Source organism: Ananas comosus, linkage group 9 (assembly GCF_001540865.1).
Source record: "Ananas comosus cultivar F153 linkage group 9, ASM154086v1, whole genome shotgun sequence".
Classification (NCBI taxonomy): domain Eukaryota; kingdom Viridiplantae; phylum Streptophyta; class Magnoliopsida; order Poales; family Bromeliaceae; genus Ananas; species Ananas comosus.
The window spans coordinates 424,637-445,769 of record NC_033629.1 but is presented as its reverse complement, the minus strand read 5'-3'; the positions used below and the strand labels follow the sequence as shown (position 1 = coordinate 445,769).

General features: G+C 34.5%; 2 protein-coding genes across 4 annotated transcripts; both read right to left on the bottom strand.

The window, feature by feature from the left end:
- LOC109714940 (26S proteasome non-ATPase regulatory subunit 10) lies at window positions 10,528–12,974 on the bottom strand. Its single transcript, XM_020239696.1, has 5 exons — window positions 12,691–12,974; window positions 12,422–12,554; window positions 11,392–11,516; window positions 11,141–11,287; window positions 10,528–10,814 (listed from the first exon to the last, which is right to left on the bottom strand). Exons 1-5 carry the CDS (start codon window positions 12,862–12,864, stop codon window positions 10,680–10,682), a joined length of 714 nt encoding a protein of 237 aa, XP_020095285.1. The 5' UTR covers window positions 12,865–12,974; the 3' UTR covers window positions 10,528–10,679.
- Window positions 13,673–17,903, bottom strand: LOC109715893. Of its 3 annotated transcripts, none has more exons than XM_020241121.1 (6): window positions 17,695–17,903; window positions 17,091–17,164; window positions 16,897–16,976; window positions 16,343–16,494; window positions 14,503–16,200; window positions 13,673–14,186 (listed from the first exon to the last, which is right to left on the bottom strand). In XM_020241121.1, exons 1-5 carry the CDS (start codon window positions 17,828–17,830, stop codon window positions 16,103–16,105), a joined length of 540 nt encoding a protein of 179 aa, XP_020096710.1. In that variant the 5' UTR covers window positions 17,831–17,903; the 3' UTR covers window positions 13,673–14,186; window positions 14,503–16,102. The 3 variants fall into 3 exon arrangements, with proteins under 3 accessions (XP_020096710.1, XP_020096711.1, XP_020096709.1); XM_020241122.1 differs by having other exon boundaries at window positions 16,338–16,494; window positions 17,091–17,617; window positions 17,695–17,837; XM_020241120.1 differs by having other exon boundaries at window positions 17,091–17,617; window positions 17,695–17,837.

The window sequence follows — 21,133 nt, the reverse complement described above, 5'->3', positions numbered from 1 at the left end:
CGCATGTTAGGTCTTTGCTCTAATGCCACAATTTCATCAAAGTGATCTAGCATGAAATGACCTGAGAATAACCTTCCTGATGAGGACGGGATTAATTATGAAAATGGCCCCAACATGTGAGGTAACAATCGAGGATTTAACCGATCAATTTCAACTGTGGTAAGTCGAAGTCACAACCTCACAAAACTAACGGTGGGTAAGGAACTTAACTAGTCTCCCAAGATACAAGCAATTAATCCGACAACGAATGACCGAAAAATAGCTAAGCAATAGAGAAGTGATTTTACCTAAACTAGCAAGAATTAAAATGCTATGTTTGTTTTTATTTTATTTTTTTACCCCATAATTGAGTGGGGGTACATAAAGCCTGCATTAGACCAATGATAATCAGATATTAGGCTAAATTACATGTAACGAAAAAATAAAAAAAACTTTTATTTCTTGAAATGCTTAGCCAATGAAATACAGATCTGGTGCATGACAAGGGGCTAGATTAGTTTATGATCTCTGTAAAGACCTTGTTTTCTTTTCAAATATCATTTTCTTAAATTAATTAGTCACAGGGGCATGATGTGGTCCATGCAACATGACTCATAAAAGAGGCATGAAGGTTTTAAACCCTTGTGGGGTTAAAGGTGTTTATGGTTGAGATTTTGAAGGTGAGTAGTTAAAGCCATGCCCCCATCACCATCCAACGAGAAAATTAGTAAATAGACCCAGTGTACCAGGTCATCCATAGGCTAAGCCAATCAAAATGCCCCAATTTGCATATTTTATAGAAAAGAATATGATTCTCACTACTTATATATATATATATATAATAGGTGGCTATATTTTCAATACACATACCAATATTGGCTCCACAAATTCAACTCCATCTATCAGGATGCTTAACTGTTCTATATGCATAAATAGAATGATATGGATTAAATTTGTCTGTGACGACAATATGCGGATTTGATAAGGGGCGGAATCTTTGGGCCATATGGTACTTTACTTCAGGTCTACTCAATAGACCTCCTAGCCCAAATTTTTATTATAAGATTTAAAATTAACTTATGTAGTCTAAATGGTTAGTCCGTTGATGATCCGGTAGACCAGGTCCACCGAATAATCTTTCCACACCAAGTCCTCAATCATTGGGACTATGTTTTAATATCTATTGGTACCATCATGAAAAATTCATATTGGAGGAGATTGCTCCTGTAAGTTTTCTAGCTTGGATGATATATGAAATTATATATATATATATATATATATATATATATGCAGAGTAGGGCTAGAATACTTTTACAAGTATCACCCAAGTGATACTTGTGTGTTTTTAGCCCTTGGATGGAGAGATGTGAGGTTGAGATGATGGTGGTAGGTGGTGGTAGGTGGAATAGTGTTTGATTCAAGGGCTATTCGTATTCAAAAAATAGATCCAATGGCTAAAAATGTGATAGCAACATGGAGATGATACATGTAAAAGTATCCTAAATCAACTCTATATATACAACTGCTAAGATGTAGCACAGGGGGAAAAAAAAAGAACCAAGGGGCATTGATGACAAGGGTCACCATAAAAGCCCCTATTTATGAATTTTGTTGTAGTACTCCTCAGGGCCCTGTGGGATCATGGGAGTGTATCTCCCTCTTATCTCTTTTGTACCCTTCATGTGAAAGCATCCCACACTTTAGCCCAGGCCTGCCCTTTTGTGCTGCTGCAGCCCCAGAGGGTATATATAGATATATACCCAGCACTGATTCTTTTCTCAGAAAGGGTTTATTAAGTATGTGCAATTCCCAAGTTGTAGAGTGCATGGATTCATGGTGTTTAGATAGCATCTCACACAGAGAGAGAGAGAGAGATAAGTATGAGAAAGAAGGCCGTATCACTCGATCTTTAGTTATCTAACTTGAACTGTACAGTTCAGGCTCTGGTATGTCCAAAATAATCGGAACTACTACAAAAGTGTTACTAATGTAAACCTGTGTGAGAAAGCAAAGCGTATGTATAAATGGAGGGCTTTTATTTTGAAATCTAAGATTTTTTTTATTTTTCAACTTCCTGCTTAAGTCAAAAGCTCAATAGCTTTACGTGCAGAGCTTCTTATTTTGCCTTTTCTGGTAAGAAATTATTTTAGAAATTAATCTACAAGTTTAGTCCAAAGTATGTAATTGAATTGAAAGAGCAAGTCCACACTTGAGAGACCTAATAAAGCTTTTGGACTAGATTCAGTCACCTAGGTCATATTCTTTTTTCAGTGCCCATTACTGTCATTGTTAGTGGGATTTTTGTTTGAGAGAGAAGCGTTAGTCATTAGTGTATTGTGATTCTTAATTGATTGAAGGACATAACCATTTTTTTTCGTCCTTTTTGTGACTTTGACCTTCTCAAAAGTAGGCATCAGAAGAGGGTATATAAAGCCTACTAGTGCTAAAATCCAAAAGCATAGTGCATTACAGTTGTGAAAAATGGATCATTCAGGTGCGTCAATTGACCCAGAAAATGGATCTATTTGATCCGAATCTGGCACAAATCTCCGTCTCGGATCCTAATTAAGATCTGATTCAAAAACCTATTTTTTTGGGTTTTGTACGATGAGACAAAAAAAATTTATCGACTTATGAAATTCTCTGTTCAGCCTCTCAGATCTAGCTAGATAGCAGTATCTGAAAGCTAATAATCATGTATATATATATAGATTATAACTTTAATTGTATAATATATATGATTCTTAATCCAACCTAACAACACGGCTAATTAAGTTCACATAGCTCTTCAGGAAGCTCGAGGCTTAAAAATATACCAAATGTGTCCATCAAAATTAGATATATTTTTTTGATTCATTATAACCTAGTTAGCTCACCAATTAATGAGAAAGTTTCAACATATTTTTCATACAAGTCCCTACAATTATAGTGAATTATAAATATATTCCTACAATGTTCAACTTTTATATTTTATTTCTGTAAAAATTTTGATATTTTCAAATATATTTCTGCCGTTAGGATCCGTTAAAAAAAATTAGTTAATGATAGATAAAATACTTAATTCTAGTTAGTTAATGAGATGAATTGACTTTTTTACCTCTCGTTAATTAATAGTTGAAATTTTTAGAGCGACATATTTGTGATGGCAAAAAAGTCGTTTAAATTATAAAATAAACAGTGTTTTAACGGTAACTAACCAGATGAACATATTTGAAAGAATTAGGACTTTTGCGGGGACAATATATGAAAGTTGAATTTTGTAGGAATATATATGCAATTCACTATATTTGTAGAGAGCTGTATAAAATTAATCCTATTTTAAATATAGCTCTTCGATTAGGCAATGATATTCAAAATACCCTTTGTTCTACTTCTTATCAATTATTCAGAAGTTCAATTTTTCTATACATTAAAAAGGTATCCCATTTAGTTCCTGATTAGATCTTTCTAGCTTATGGTGGCCAATCTATTGGCTTCTACTTTTTGAGTAATCAATCAATAAATAAGGAGTATAGTTGAGATGACAAGTCAAACATACACAGTGTTTCATGTCCCATACGGACAACATCTAAGTGAACATTAATTCATTGATTTAAAAAGAAACTTTTGTAGACCAAACACAAGAAGAGATCATGCAACCACCTTATTAAAAAAAAAAAAAAAAAACACTTTTTTTAGGTTTAGCAAACATGTACTAGAATAAAAATCACACAAATGTGTCTGGTGTGGTGACAATAAGCAAAGATCAATAATTAACTAAATTCTCCTCTCTTTTCCTATCTATTTGATATCGCCGATGCGACGGGTAACCAATACGACAAATGATTTTGTGATTAGTTTTAGATTTTATCAAAAATATGATGATCATAGGATGTGAATGTGATCACTGTACGCGTCCCAGTCACATACTATTGAGCTCACCTCCTCTGCATTAAATGAGCCATCAATTGGCTATGTTGATCTCATTCTCTGCTGGAGAATACAAAGGTAACATGACAAGTTATGAATGGGCGGGGACCACACAGCAACTCTTTGATCGAAGATCTAAACAGTTTTATGATTATTGGGTCGCAAATATATTTATTTATATATGAATTAACAAAAACTAGAAGGTCCTTTTGCCACATTGATGGTGCATGTTGTTGAATATAAATATTAAAAATATTATTTTTTTTACCGACTTTAATTTTTTAAAAATAATAATTATTTTTTATAATATAATTTAATGTGATATCAGAACTAATTTTAAACTCTTTCATTCTATAAAATCATAGGTTCAATCATTTTCAAAGTGTTATACAATTTGAATATACAATTTCTGGATTTAAAATTATCTTTTCCCATTCCTTTTTCCAGCTCCTATAGTGCATCATGTCATGTGGTATGGTACGCGTGTGTGTATATATACTATACTATCAAAAGTATAGAGCATTTGATGCTTTCGATTTTTAGACCTTTGGATTGAAAATTATACGGTTGAAATAATTACGGTCCTCTCTAGGATTGAGTAGTATTTTTAAAACTGAGTAGTCCCCACAGGATAATAATATTAATTCAAAATTTAAAAATAATGAAAGAAACTGATCTACAGGTAAAAAAATTAGAAATGCTAGATTCTCTGTGCTTTCGATAGTATAAAAGCTATATATATNATATATATATATATATATATATATATATATATATATATATATATATATATATATATGTATTATTGATCTTTTCTATTTAGGTGAAACTTAAGTTACACTGTTAAAATGTATAATTTGTGTCGCACCAGAGAACGGAGGGGCCACTACGGTAGATGCCAATTTAATAAATTTACACACGTAGCTATCAGATGTATTTTTGTAGCGGTTCCATGTTTTGGGTTAGATGATGTGTCGCTCTCTTCGCAATTGCCTAAAAATGCCTAATCAATATGCGCACAAGAGGATACGTTTTTCTCCCAACAGAATTGGAATAGTTTTTTTTTTTTTAGAGTAGTTGTAATTATAAGTGTAACTACGGGCCTTCTTAAAAGAAAAAAAAGGGAAAATTTATAGTCTATGATTAAACAACATTGTACCTTGAGAATTAAAAGAAGGTCAGATTTTTTTTTTAGGGTTAATTTCATATAGATTCCTGCAAACATGATGAATAACAAATATATTCTTGCAAAACTAAACTTTCATAAGTTGTCCCTGCAAAAGTCCTAATATATGCAGATATATCTCTATGGTTAAAATTTGTTAGGAAACTGTTAATTTTTTAACAGTTTGCTTGTGAAATGATAATTTTGCCCTCACAAATATGTCCCTCCAAAAATACTCCATCTTCCTCCTCCTTTTCCTCTTCGGGCCACTGGAGCGGACGGCGGCGGTGGCGGATCATCGACGACAACGACAAAGAAGAAGAAGGAGGAGAAGAGGAGGATACAAAGAAAAAGAATAAGGAGGCGGAGGCGAGGGGGTTTGCGGCGAGGTCGGGGTTGGGTTCGCCGGCGACGAAGAAGAGGGAAGAGGAATAGGGAGAGGAAGAAAAAGAGGGAAGAGGAAAAGGGAGAGGAAGAGGGAAGAGAAAGAGGAAGAGGGAGAGGGTTCGCTGCTGCAGCGAGGTCGGGGTCCGGTTCGTCGGCGACGAAGAAGAGGGAAGAGGAAGAAGAAGGGGAAAGAGGAAGAGGGAGAGAGTTCGCCGCCACGGCGAGGTCGAGGTCGGGTTTGCCGGCGATGAAGAAGAGGGAAGAGGAAGACGAAGGGGAAGAAGAAAAAGGTAAAATTATAAATTCACCTTATTAATTAACCATAATTAAGTATTTTAACTATGGTTAACAAAGTTTCTCTAACGGAAACTAACGGCAGGGACATATCTGCATACATTAGTATTTTTGTAGGGACAACTTATAAAAATTGAGTTTTGTAGAAATATATCTACAATTCACCATGTTTGCAGGAACTTATATGCAATTAATCCTTTTTTTTAATCCTATATCTTAAATTAAAATATTAATTAAGATTTATGTGAATCTTAATTTTAATTTAACAATTCACTCTATCAAGTTTATCATGCATAACAAATCTGTCTTCTTCTTCTTCTTCTTCTTCTTTTTAATCCAGTGTCTGAAAATTTGTCACGTTGGAGTCATCATTATAAATTTTCTTGTTATATAAATTTAAAAATTTTATGATAAATTAATAATTAAAATTATGGTTTAAGGACGAAATCAAAATTTTCACCATAATTGAGAAGCAAAATTTACAACCCAAGAACAAAATTAAAAGTGGGGTTAAATTCCATATCCTAAATTACTACAAATTTACAATTAGAACTCTATTATAAAGTCTGTTTGTAGAAACTGCAGGAGGAATTAATTGGAACTATATTAAAATTGAGCGTAGTTCCAACTGCAGCAAGTTGAAGAGAATAATTTTAAGTAAAAAATAAGCATGTCCTTCTAATTATTTTTAAAATAAAAAATATTTTTTTAATATTGAAAGTAATCTCGCCATCATACATATATATAAAATAATAAAATTTTAAAAATTATTTTTCAACTGTATGCAACCAAATAAACTATTTATAATTACTAATTAAACATATACATATGGTAATAATTACTATATTTTTAACCGTATAGATCTCCAAGTATACTGTATATGTAATTATTGCTGACCGAACGAATCCCTAAAATAAAACCATCACCTCAATGGCAATTTCGTAATAAAGTGGCAACTCTGAGGGCGTTGTGGAGTCTTCGTACAGACGCCGCGGTGCGGGATTTTCTCGTTCCGCCTTTCTCACGCCCACCATCCCGAAGCGGATCTGCGCCCCATAAATCTTGGGCGGCGCTGCGTGTGCTGCGCTTTTCCCAAAATGCCCCTCGCACCTGCCCCATATTACGGTCCCCCGTGTGAAGCGCGAGAAACTAAACCCTGAACCCGGTGTATCCCCACACCCCATGCACCGCAATCCTAAAAGCTCCCAAAATTAATTCCCACATCATTTTCAATTAGATCGATTTTTTGAATAAAATATAGAATCTGAGTTAATTTTAAGTTTCTGCCGTTTTATGGGATTGCTGGTTTGAATCCCTACTTTAGTATTTAGTAAATTTATCTTTTAAATTATTTTATAGCAGAATAATTTAATTTGAAATCTTCTTAACCTAACTGATGCAAGGGACGTTAAAAAAGGCATCAATGAGTTAACCACAAATATACCATATAGGATAAGATGGATTGGTATAATGTAATTCATTGCTATATTTCGCAGTATTGAAAATATCCACTTATTAAAAAAATCATAACTTAACTTTTAAACATATATTTCGTATAAATTAAACAATAATTTTTTTTAGCCGTTGAAAATTAAAAGTTATCTATCTGTTCAGTTAAATTTTAGTAATAATAATAATAGATTTCATTCATCATTAATCAGGAAATAAATAAATATCAAGCGGGGAGTATGAAATGTCCGTATACACCGGGTGCATAGACAATCCTCTCGAACATTCCGACGCCACCACGAATAAAGATTCTCGTATATAAACTAATAATAAGAAAAAAAAACATCAGTTTAATAATCTGAGAACTATGCGGGTAACGCATCACGTGATCGGTACAACTCCCTCATCATAGACAAAAAATAAATATAAAAAAAACAAAAAACGAAAAAAATAAAGGACGTTATCTGAGATCCGCATGCTCTTGTAGATGGTGACCACAGCCCAGTGTAACGGTTTTTATGTCACCATTACGTGGCTGACATGTGGGCCCCGCATATTTATGTGGGTCCCACGGGTCACCCAAGAGCCCGCATACAATAACATACAAGACGCCATTGACCAAACGCACGACCCCGTTCTCATACTTCTAAATTTATTAGCTGTGGAGACCTTAAAATATAATTTTAAAATAGGCTAAATTAAAAAAAAAAAATTTCTATAAAATACTTCTTTTTTTTTTTTACTTTTTCTCTCTAACTTTCAAAATATTATATTTTACCTTCTTAAAATTTTAAAAATATTTTCAAAAAAATATGATATTAATGGAGATGGCAAAATAACTAAATTATTCTTACTTCTTCCATAAAAAAAAAAATTTTTTTTAATATATTTTTACCACTTTGAAGAATATTTTGGATATAAATTAAAAAAATAGACAGAATAGTAATGAAACCTTGACGGAGGGACTAAATGCAACAACTTGAAATTTTAAGAAGGTAAAATATAGATTTCTGAAAGATATAAAGGAAAAATGAAAAAGCGAGGTATTTACAGAAGAATTTTTTATAATTTAGCCTTTAAAATACTTATAAATTAGATATTTTTTTTTATAATTTCTAAATGTAAAAAAAATGCAATACCAGATCCCAAACATATTTGAATTCATTTGGACAAAAAAAAAAAAAAAAGAAGGAAGAATCTAACTTTTCGAATAAAATAACCATTCTTTCACCACTTTCTCCGAATAAGCGATCCAGTTATTTCACTTTATTTGGAACAGAATTACAATATCATTGTGCAATAAAAGTACAAAGACTAAATTGTTCGAGTGTATAGTATAAGAGCCAAATAGAAATAGTAGTATTTTAGGATCGCTCCGTGGAGATACTCCACATACAATTCACCCTTTTATATTCGCTCGAATCATCAAAGAGTTTTCTCAACCAAGAAAGAAAGCAACCTTTTTGGATTGTGCAGGTCCAGGTAATAATCTCTCTTATCTTAAAAAGGTTTGCTTCGATCCACCGCAAACATGAATCAATTCCTTTATTTATAGGCAATAGAGAAGCGAAACCCCCCACATGGGAAAGTATTCATAGAAAGGATGTGACTCTATTAAAAGGATGACACATTTGAAAGGGGGATCATTACAATATGATCCACTTCCAATCATGATTGGTTTGCTAAGGTTTTGTTCCGAGTAGGCTACTTCACTCGGTTAGTGGATGCTGAGTCCATTGAAACTTAAAATTTTATTGTGAGACTAAGAATAGGACAAATTACCAACACACTTTTGAGATATTAAATAAGCTATCTCATTAACTTAATGATGATATCTTTTGCTATTGTAATAGAATGCATACAAAAGCCATTACACCGAAAGGAGCGCACTCTTGCAACCCCAAATCGTATGTCCACAAGCTACCATCTTGAAATTATTTGACTCCAAAATATAGGTGATATCTTATCCGATTCATTAAGACCTGTCTCCATGTATTACTATCTTATTCGGCAATATCACTGTAATTTACTGAACAAGTACATGGTATTTGGTAGATGAAAATGTGATCAAAATACTCAGCCTTCAAATTATATTTTTTAGAATTTAAAATAAAATGAATCACCTCACAGATAAAATATATTATCCTACCAAGTTATAAATGACAAGATATTTTAAGAAGTAGAAATTAAATCCTTGACTTTCAATCATGTAAAAAAAAAAAAATTTGATACCAAATAAATTCTCAATGGATATTTTATTCTGACATCCAAATTGCGTGAAATGCCACATAAACAACTTAAACAGAGATTAACCCAACAACGATGTACCCAATCTACTAATTTTTTCATCGGATTTTCTTGGAGTTGGGACCATTTTTTTAATAAGTGTCTCCGCATGTGCAGATGTATCATAATGAAGGAGCATCTAAGCAGTTGACTTGATTCAATAGACTATGGGGTGGACAATATTCTCCCCATAACATATCTTAAAGATACTTAGAAAACTAATATACTTTGATACCAAGACACTTAATTTCAAAGATAAGCATGTCCCCTTCTCTTTTTAGCAGCCCTAAGAATATCAACATTCTTAGCTATTCTTTCTTTTGACAATTGAAAAGAAAAAGTTTCGTTAAGTAAAAAAACATAAAAGACAAGTTCACTATCAATGTCTCGGTAAATTAAACTAGTGTGGTAATCTCAAAACGAAAAAGTTTAGATCTATTGGACTCGAACAAAACTCACTTGCCTTATTTTAACTTTATCCATTGGGTCTACTGAGTTAGTTCAGGATGAATCAACTTGTTTCACTTGGTTTAGACAGGATCAGGGTATCAGCTTCATACAGTTTTACAATGCAATGTTTGACCTGATCTTATGGTCTTATCCATTACTAGCATACTCACGGTTTTGCTAAAGGGTAAAAAACAATCAATCAAATAAACTAAACTAAAATAAAGGAAGATAAACAACTTAAATTCTTCTTCCCCAATGCCAAGCAGGAAATCAGTGGATCCAACAACTTACCTGGATTCAATTTTTAGACCGGTAACGATTCTAGGGACCCATTATGGAGTAGCGTTGCACCTAAATACCTAATATAGGAACCATCCAACCAAAAAAACTTGCCATCGAATACCCAGAATCCTCTTCACTCTTCACTGGCAATAACACTAATCTAGATCCATAAGTTAGGCTATTCTAATGCTGAAGTTGCTAATGAGACAGAGACCCAGAGCAGGTGTTATAAATTGGGCATCTCCAGCTATTGGTCCTCTTGTCTAAAATTGATCAGGTCGGTTCCACAAAAAGACTATAAAGCGCTTCACAATAACTAGAGCAAATGTAAAGAAGCAATGAAACCCACACACTTAAACAAAAATCATTTACAACATTCTCACAGATTTTTAGCATGAGTTACTTAGCACAAACAACGGGGATATCTAATTCTGGTTTGAAATTCTAGAAATTTGTTTCGGATAGCACAAAAAAAACTCTAACCTTCGAGCATGGCCTTGGCTGCATCAATCAACGAAGGTCTGAAGTCATGTGATGCTCGACCAAGTACCGTGTATCCTTCCTTGTCTTCAATATCAACATCAGCCCCATGCCTTATCAACAAAAGAGCAACCTACAAGTATTGATTTTTTTTTCTTTATTTTATGTCGGTATATGCAAGTAATATATTCATAAATTTGGTTCCACTATTTATTTGGGTAATCAGAGTACATAGTGTATTTATATGTCCAGGTGCTACGATGGTGAAGATTATATAAACCAAATTATATATATTACGCATAGTTATTCAACTGAAATGTCACTAGGTTCTTCTATAGATTATCTCCCAACAAAATAGAAAGGTTATATTTTGATGAACCTACAAGACTACCATATTTAGTGAACCTTGAAGCATATAAGCTTGCTAATATATGGAAAAAGCTCTTGAATAGAAAATACCTGCTTGTTTTGGCATATAACTGCATGCATTAGAGGCGTTTGCCCTGCTCTATCAGTAGCATCGACCTCAGCTCCTTCCTCAATCAACAACTCACATAATTCTGGCTTCCCTGTACTAGCAGCTCTATGAAGTGGGGTGCAACCGACCTAAAAGAGTAAATAGTTTAGAATCTTGCCAGAAAATGTGTGGATGCATGTAATGAAATAACATGCACTAGGGCCAATTATTTGATACTAATATAGTTACAAACCTTGTCTTTCTTATTGATTTTTGCTCCATGTGAAATCAGGGTTTCAGCAATTTTCACCCACCCCTTACTAGCGGCATAATGAAGAGCAGTGCGCCCACCGTTGTTAGCCAAGTTAACATCAGCTCCTGCGTTGCAATTATATTGCTTCAGTATAATATGTAAGCTCTCAGCAAATTAATGGCTTGATGTTAGAAGCTCGTAGTGCTCATAACTGAAGAATGCAACAAATGAAACTCGACTAATAATGTAATTACTCAACAATTTCTGCCTCATAGACACCAAAATTCTTGGTAAACTGCAATAAGCTTAAACTTTTCACTTTCCTATTAGCTGTAAGGAACCAAACAAGCACCTCAGGGTTCAAATGAACTTGCACACGCTTTTCTTCCTGTATGTTCCTAGAACTTCCAACTTAATCCATTTAGCAACATCTAATTGTAGTCTATCACCAAGACCTCTCTATCAAAGCCAAAATGAATAACTAAACATAGATAAAATGTAGAGTAAAGCTAATATTGATCATCTTAGGTGAAATCTACCATTAACACATTTGCATTTGGCATCCAAAGAATCAATCCTAAATTTGGCCTAAGTTTGACTCATTCATAGCTTATACAGAAGTATCCGTTCAAATATGTGTATTTCAGAAGCCTTAGTGGCCTTTTATCGGTCAAGCTGGAAGTTGAGCTTCAAACAAAAGCTTCTACTTTTCCGGGTCAAAAGTCTAAAGCTTTTCAGTCAAGTAGAAGATCATTGTAGTATTAAAATCTCTCGAAGAGAAGTTGTTCCAAAGGTCAACGAGAAACAGAATAGTTTTCACCAACAATAAGCTAGCATGTTGAGCTTTATTATACAGCAACTTATTGAGAATCTAAATGGATGGTCTTAATGTATATGCTACAATGCACTCATAAGCATTTTGATGCTACTAGAGCAGTTAATGTAACAACTGTATACGCCCAAAAGGAGGTTCAAAGGTCATTACGACAAATACTTTGTTTGATATACTTTGTGATCAAACACATCTCACCTCTATCAAGCAAGATGTCGACGATCTCCGCATTGCCGATGCTCACCGCGGAGTGGAGTGGCGCCCACCCTTCCTCATCCGTGGCATTAACTCCACTTACCGATGGATCCGCTTTTGAAAGCACGTCTACGACCTATTTCGAAACGTAGAACATCCAAAACCACCCCAAAATGTAAGTGCAAGCTACTAAAACCCTAGAAATCACAGATTCCAAAAGGAAAAAGAGCGAATAGATGGGATTTTCAATCGCTAGGGTTTCCAGAGCTCGCCTGCGGGCGTCCGGATGAGGCGGCGACGTGGAGGAGAGAGCGCCCATCCTCGTTCCGCAGCGTTCGAGCGCGAGCGAGCGCTTCCTCGGAGAGGGAGGCGAAGAGGGCGGCGTCGCCATTCTCTGCGGCGCGGAAGAGCTCTTCAGGCTTAGGGGAATCGAGCTCCATCGCCATTGCCGTGGGTTCGAGAGCTTCGGGTTCTCGTCCTCTTCTTCTCCTTCCTCTCGGGGCTTCTAGGGTTCTCGAGCAGAGTGGGGGGGCTTTGAAGCGGGGAAATCATTATAAAGCTTCCTGCATAAAGTTTTTATGCGGCAACAAAGTCGGCGTTGCTTGATCTTACGGCGCCGTATTCAAGTGAACCGTAAAACATGAAGTAGCCATTTGGTTCCAGGGCTGTAATATTTTCCAAATATTGTATATCTTATGCTTGGAATGACAAGTTTATCATTAACATATCAAATCATTTGAATTGGAAGGTTATTACAAACTAGCATACTTTTATTAAATGGACTACTTATAATTTCAACAAAATAAATATCATTTAATTTATAATAATATAATATTTTTATTATCTAGGAATTTGTAATTATTTTACTACTTCACTAGCACTTTTTACAATTAATCACCTTGAAATGATAATAATTTTAATACTTTTATAAAAAATAAAATAAATTATTAAAATATTATAAACTGTGGACCAAATAGGCAAGAAGGATTAATAGAGTTAGCACTGTGAAGTGCTTGTGGAGCAAAACTGTGCCGACTCTTTGGGTCCCTTCATAGTTACATGAACTCAAATGCTTCCAACTGTTATTTAGAGATTCTATTTACCATCCAAAAAAGAAAAAAATAAAAAAAAATCTAGATTTTGAGTTTGCCAAGCTAAAATAATGTGTCAAAAACCATGCAAAACCAGCACATCAATTGGTTCAAATCATTCCACTCACTTTTTGAGAGAGGAGAGAGAGTGAGAACGACAGAGTGAATAATAAGGCAATTTTATCAATCTACAACAAAAACAACTTGCACATCTGCGATAAGTTTATTTGATTCTCCACTCATATATTATTATACAGACACCTTAGTTTCGCTTGTCATTCAACAATCATATGTATTTTCACACATTATTCCATAATTTTCGATGCGGTGATGAGTATCTGCCAACCAATCAAGCATCTGTAACCTGATCCATCAGTGCTTCTACTTATCTTTGGGGGACCCAAATGACTTGCTAGCTGTCTTCTTAAAACTCGCAAACCTAGTCTTTTTTTTCACCGAATGAGATTTCGCTCCTTGTGTAGTTTCGTTTCTGCTTCCATCTCTCTGGCTACTCTTTATGATACCTGTGCTTTTATCAGACAAGGTTGCAGTTCTTCGGATACTTGGGGTGTTATTCATAATCATTTCTGGCTTCTTGAGATCGACGGTTGGCTTCTTGAGATCGACGGTTGAGTCATGCTGTGTTGTGGTCTGTGATTTTGTTGTAGATTTGTCACCTGAAGAAAAAACAGAGGAAATGTACTTATCAATGATGGAAAGATACAACTCATACATAGCGAACGCACTTTTTAAACTTCTTTTCAGTGATAAGCAGGCAAATGGATGTCTTTGCTCTGAAACTCATTTAGCTCAAGGTTGAGATCTACATTTTTTACGAAAACAAAAAATAATAGAGATACTTCGAACTTTCACAGGCTATATGATCCTATTTTTCTATGTAGGCCCTACCAAACATTGTAACAGCATACATGCAAATGGATAATCTTTGCAAGATATACGCAATGTAATTATCTGAAAATATCAAACATTTACCTGCCAATTTATCGGCGTCTTTTGCCTCATCCTTAGAGAACCACCAAAAGAACGATCCCGAATTTGTTCCCAAATTTGTTGTTCTAATCCTTTTCTCTTCTTTCTCACCCTTCGTTTTGGCACCATCTCTTTCTTCAAGTGATACAATAGCAAATGCAGCTGCAGCAACACTTATCTCGAACTCGCCGTTACTCAATCCATCTTCCTGACTCATCTGTCTAGATATCAATTGTCAAAAATATAAATTAACTTGCCTATTCCTTCAATTATAGTGCTCTGGAGCAATTTCTAATTTGAAAAGTGAATTGAATAATGAGAGCAATAAAGGAAGGCTACTGTAATATATAATAAGCTGGATAGGTGGAAGTTGGATTCTCTTCAATTTGGCTGATCACATTGCATATATTCTCTTCCTTTTTAGCTTTTGGCCTTAACCAGGCTGAAAGAACATGTATGTCTTTCAATTTTCTCAGAAGATTCTACTTCAGAAATGCCTTTATTTCAACTTCAGAAACATCATGTACATATTCTCCATTCCAGAATATATTCTTCGCCAAAAGAGAACAGATTCTAAATGACACTATCCTCTTTTTGTAAGAACGGTTGTTGTTTGGCCTGACTTCTCTTCTATTAGCGGCACGTGCTTGGCAAGCGAAAAGCTCAATGCTTTTGTTATACTGAGAAGTTGCCTCCAGCTATAACTTGAAACTTTTGCTTTACTGAGGAAGAAAACTACTACTACGGAAGTTATTCATGCTTCAGTGAGCATTTTTAGCTCCCAATATATCCAATGCCAGATAGCAGCAAAGAAGCACACGCCGGAAAACACTGTATGTGCCCCTACTACACCATCATAACTCCATTGTTATAGTTCTCCCAAAATACTCCAACCACCCTGCGGATTGGTTATTCTTAGGTGAACCATAAAGGGTATAATGAACGTACCTCGTCTCCACTTTGGATCAAGAACGGGATCAGAGGCTGCTAATTTGTATATAGCAATTATATAGCAGCTCCAGTTCGGTCAGGCAAACCTAAAATAATAAATACGGATGGAAAGCCAGTAGCCATAGCAAAGTTAGAATGCAACTTGTCAATCGATATCAATATGCTCTCACAGTAAGCCAAACTTTTGATTCTCTGCAACTTTATTCTATTCAATGCAGATAACTACAAAAGTACCTTTTGATAATATTCTGTTTAAGGAGAAATAATTCAACTAAAACTTTTCAAACCCAACCGCCAACTCAATATTCCAGAAATTGGGATAGACAATTCGAGAAAACATGCATTGTATGAAAGAATTTGAAAAGTAGGTGACAAATTGAGAATAATTTCCAATAAGATTAAAAAAAAAAAGGCATACATTCATGAGAACGTGGGAGATCTACCTACAAATATTTTAAGAATGAGCTCAAGTTGAATTCCACGACTGCTTACATAGAAAAGCAACTCAAACAGATGCACAAGCATACACCACAAGACATGTTGGAATATTTAATTCATGTTTAAGTAGTTGTTCTATCTGTCTCTCTCTCTCAACAAAACCTCCCACCAGAAAAAAAAAAAAAGGGAAAAAAAAATAACTTGATTCTCCAAACTAAACTGTATAGCAGGCTTGATCCTTCAGTTCTTTAGCTTGGGATGCATCCTCCTCTTTGAAGTTGATACCAGAAATACTCATCTTACCGACATTCACTGCAATTTACTCACGCCACAGCAAATTAGCAGATAAGGTTTTAACACACAAGGTTCTGTTTTCATTAGTAAAAGATCATAAAAGGGAAGAGAATCAAAGAACACAAGTTGAGCTATTTATTCTTTTCTTCCTATACCTTACCTACAGCATCATGCCCGGATAGATTGGGCATGTATTTCCTAATGTGTTCCTCGGCAGCATTATCTGCCTTCAGCGTCTCGCACTCGAAAGAGACCGAAATCTGTTCATTCCCATGCTTCTCTTTGATCATACCAATGACATCCTCCTCCCACCTGGATTCAGTTACTTTTTCACTTCAATGATAATCACTTACGGCATTGAATTTTAATCTGACGAATAACTCGGCATAAAGCAATTAAGCATGTAACAACTTTCTTTATTTTATTTTTTTCCAAAATGGGTTAGTCACAAATTTGGTCCCTAAAATTTGACCCGAATTTTTCACGCTCGCAGTATCCATTGTAATAACAAGGTCCCTGATGGTTGAAACCCGGGCCAAAATTTAGGTGCGAAATTTGTAATGAATTCCCGAGCAAAATGATCTGCCAAGCATGCATAGCAATAGTATCAAATATTGCAGATTCTAATTATTTCAGATATAAGCATCGAACATTTTTGTACATATTATCTTAGAAAGTAACCACACTCGTCTACGTAGGAGAGAGAAAAATTACCCATGGGCATGGTCAATGCTCTGGAAACGAGCAGCATCATGTCCCCTGCACTCTACCGCAACGACTTTCTCTCTCTTCGTCTGTACATTCCCATTAAGCCATCAATGAGGAAAGATAGATAGATAGATAACCAAAAAGCAGGGCAATATTTATACACAAAACTCATCGACCTCAGAAGCTTGTTTAGACCTTACAGTATAATCAATGATCGAGAGCTTTATCAAGCGGTAATCCTCTCCTCTGCTGCATTCCCTCTCGCAAGATAATTCTAAAAGAACAGGAGGAGAAGATGTGCTCATTATATTCGTATTTTTGATGCGACACACCGAGTTCCCGATACAAGCCCAGATGCTAATAATATCGGTGTAAAAATGAATCACATGCAATAGTCGAGCATGCACGAGTAGAGAGAAACAGAAATGCGTAATAACAGATGCTGAAAATGAGTCATTCTGATCATATTTCTCGTTACGTAAGCAGCACCGCATTTTGGGAGCTTTCTGGTCTAAATCAGAAGGTCCAACAAATTTCTTAAACGCTTTTTTAGCCTTTAAGGTGCAACAATTTCTGCAGAGAGTTTAACAATGAGAAAAAGCTAAAACTTGTGTTGCAACAAGTTCGGCGTCGAAAGCAGAAGCTCTAATTTGGTGCTTCTGGATCTAAGACAGTGCTTCCCTAAACATCACCACTAACATCGTGCTTCATCAAACAGCACTGCATCCTACAGCAGGATCGAAGCAATAGTTAAAAGGAGCGGTTACATTGCATTATACTACTACTATTGTATAGGGATGGTACCTGTTCCATGGAGGCCGTAGCAAATGGAGTGGGGGAGACGAACGAAGTGGCCGGAGATGGCGCCGCTTGGTAGCAACGCGATCGACGCCACCCCTTCCATCACCTCCTCCGCCTCTCCCTTCGCCGCCGATTCCATTTTCGCTTCTGTCCTGCAGCGGAAGTGGGGTTCCGGCCTCTCCGAATCGCGTTTTCCTCTCGCAGTACCGCGTAGCCTAATGGGCCCGGCTTATGGGCTTGTAAAAGTTTTGTTTTTACTGTTTTGGGCTTGTTTTCTTGAAATTGAAAAACCTCCCCTTCAAGGAGCCCATTTACTATCCTATGATTCAAATAGTAGCAACTTTTGTTTTTTATTTTAGGAGAAACTTCAAATACCTTCATTGTGGTTTCACTTTTTCTCACTTTAGTACCATGTGGTTTAAAGTGTATCAAGTTAGTATCCTGTGATTTCACACTTTCTCACTTTAGTACCTTATGGTTTAAAGTGTTTCAAGTTAGTATCCTATGGTTTTGCACTTCTCACTTTAGTACCCTGTGTTTTAATATTTTATTAAGAGAAAAATAAAATAACAAGGTACTAACTTGATACAAACCAAACACGAGGCACTCGGTTGATGGCCGGTGGCGTAACGTGCAATTCGATCGCGCTCTTAGTTCGCCAAGATCGTGGATAATATGTACTGGCTACGACCACAGTTGTGAAAGAGGGGAATCAGTGGTCTCGAGTGCGTCTTCACACAAAACGGAAATCGGCTCACCCGTCCATACCTTTCTTCACTTGGTTGTCCTTAGTCCAAACCCTATTCCTATGGATGCAAATGAATCCAGGATGATAGGGCTTTTGCCTCAATCCGTCCAGAATAATATAAAATTATTTCTCTGTTCAATATTTCAAACTATATTACATTAGGTTTAAATTTTTAAAATACAAATTTAAATATAACATCAAATTGTTATATGCATATTAAATATAATATAAAATAAATTTAAGTTTCGGTCAGATACAGTCAAAATTTATATTCGTATCCATATCCATATCTGTCAGATTTTTATTTTTGATATTCATATATGAAACCATATCCATTTAATATCGAATAAATTCGTTACGTTCAAATTTGAATTCAGATAAAATTTCGAATATTCGTCTCTATTGACATCCCTAGTGTAAACACAATAACGCCGTAATAAAGTTTTTTCTACAATCTTTCTAGAATGTATGACAAATAGTGAATTAATTGTGAGAAGTCAACTTAGGTAGAAAATGGTGGGTTTGAATTATCGGACCATCCTCGACAATCTGATGACATAAAACGGAAATCTGCGACCCGACCGAGCCAAATCGGGCCCGGTCAAAAAAGGCAGGTCCGGTTCCAGACCGGCTCGCAAAAATTGATTTCCCGTCTACTATTGTCCAATTTGTTAGACTCTTTAGCCGCTGCTGCAGCTTCCTGGAAAAGCAATAGCCTCTGGATACATTCAAGCATTTGGTTCTCGGACAAGCGCGAATTGGATAAGAAGACCGCGTCAAACTGGACCCAAAGTCAAAGTATATATATATATATATATATAGAGCTAGGCTACTATACTATCTATAGTACCGAGCTCCGGTATTATAGTGTTGGTTTTCGATCTTAGGGCGTTCAAATCAACTATCCACACCGTTAAAACTGATCTAGGGTATTTAAAGTTTCTAGAAATAAAATTTTATATTTTTTCGACATAGTTTACTTTATGATCCAACTATTTCAAAATTGTCAATTTTCAATAGCTATTATGACGAGTTTGGAGTTTAACGGTATAGAAGAATCTAAATTTCTTCAAATTTTGATAGAAAATACTTTAAACTATATAGATTAAGGTTAACATTCTTGATCTTGAATTTAAAAGTCCTATACTCAAATTTTAAAGATTATTCAATTTCCCCAAACCGTCCATTTTGATATAATTTATTTACTAAGTAAACGATATCGAAAAAAACTAAAATTTATTCCTAAGAAATTCATATACCCTAGATCATATTTAACGGTGTGGATCGTTGATTTGAACGCCCTAAGATCGAAAACAAACACTATAGTACCGGACTTGGTACTATAGATAGTATAGTAGCTCTAATTCTATATATATATATATATATATATATATATAGATAGAGAGAGAGAGAGAGAGAGAGAGAGAGAAAGCACCGAATCATTAGTACATGTAGATTTTCAATATTTCGATAAAAATTTATAAAATAAGAATAATAGTGATTCTCTAGATTAAGTGGATAGTTGGTGGAATAGTATAATTTAAATAATAAAATCGGTCAAAGAGATAGATCAAATGATAAAAAATTTATAAGAATAAAGTGTTTGGTGATTATATATATATATATATTATATATATATAATATAATATATATATATATATATTATATATATATAATATTATATATATATATATATATATATATATATATATAGAATTAGGCTGGTATACTATTAATAGTAAAACGCTGCTATCAAGTTTTTAACCCTTGGATGAAAAATTATAGGGTCAGTATAGTTGAGTGGTCCCCACTGGGTTATAGTATTTAATCCAATTGTTAGAAATAATAAAAAGAGTTGATCCAAAGGCTAAAAAATTGATAGCAACAATGAGATTTTGCTACTAATAGTAGCTCAGTCCAACTCTATATATATATATATATATATATATCAGAATACCATTAATAGCACAAAGTTATTGATACTTATAGATTTTTGATTATTGGATTAAGAAATATTTTGTTAGGATAATAGCGATCCCCTAGAATTGAGCGGGTGGTTAGTTGAAGTCGGCAAAAAATTTAGGAACACCAAATACTTGATGTTATTGATAGCATAATTGCCGGACTCTCTCTCTCTCTCTCTATGTATATATATATATATCTCTCTCTTTAATATTTAAGTTTTTGAAAAAAATATTTTTTTTTGAGAAAAAATCAACTTTTATGAAATGTTAGTTTATTTTTTAAAAAAATTTAATCAAAATAAAAAAAATATATAATTTTCTTCTAACTCTCTATCTTTCTTTTTTTAATTCATCCTTAGTACGAAAAGGATTAGGTGAAGTTTTAGTTTTGACACTTCTCCTAAACACCATTACTGTCGCTTTTCCATGTCCCCAACTAATGCAATCATGTATATTTTAACGACAAGTCCTGTCCCCTTAAATTCTTTTAGTTCAAGATGCATGGAGCACCCCCTGAATTATAGATAATTCTAATATAGACCTTCCAATTTAGTTTTTCTTTTTAATCGACGCATGGTTTGGTTATTTTTTTCAATCAAATTTGATATTCGTTAAAATTGATGGCTCTATAAACAGTCCCTTATTAAAATAGAATTCTGAACAGTTAAACCTAACAGATTCAAAATTAAATTCTTATTTTCTAATAATAATAATAATAATAATAATAACT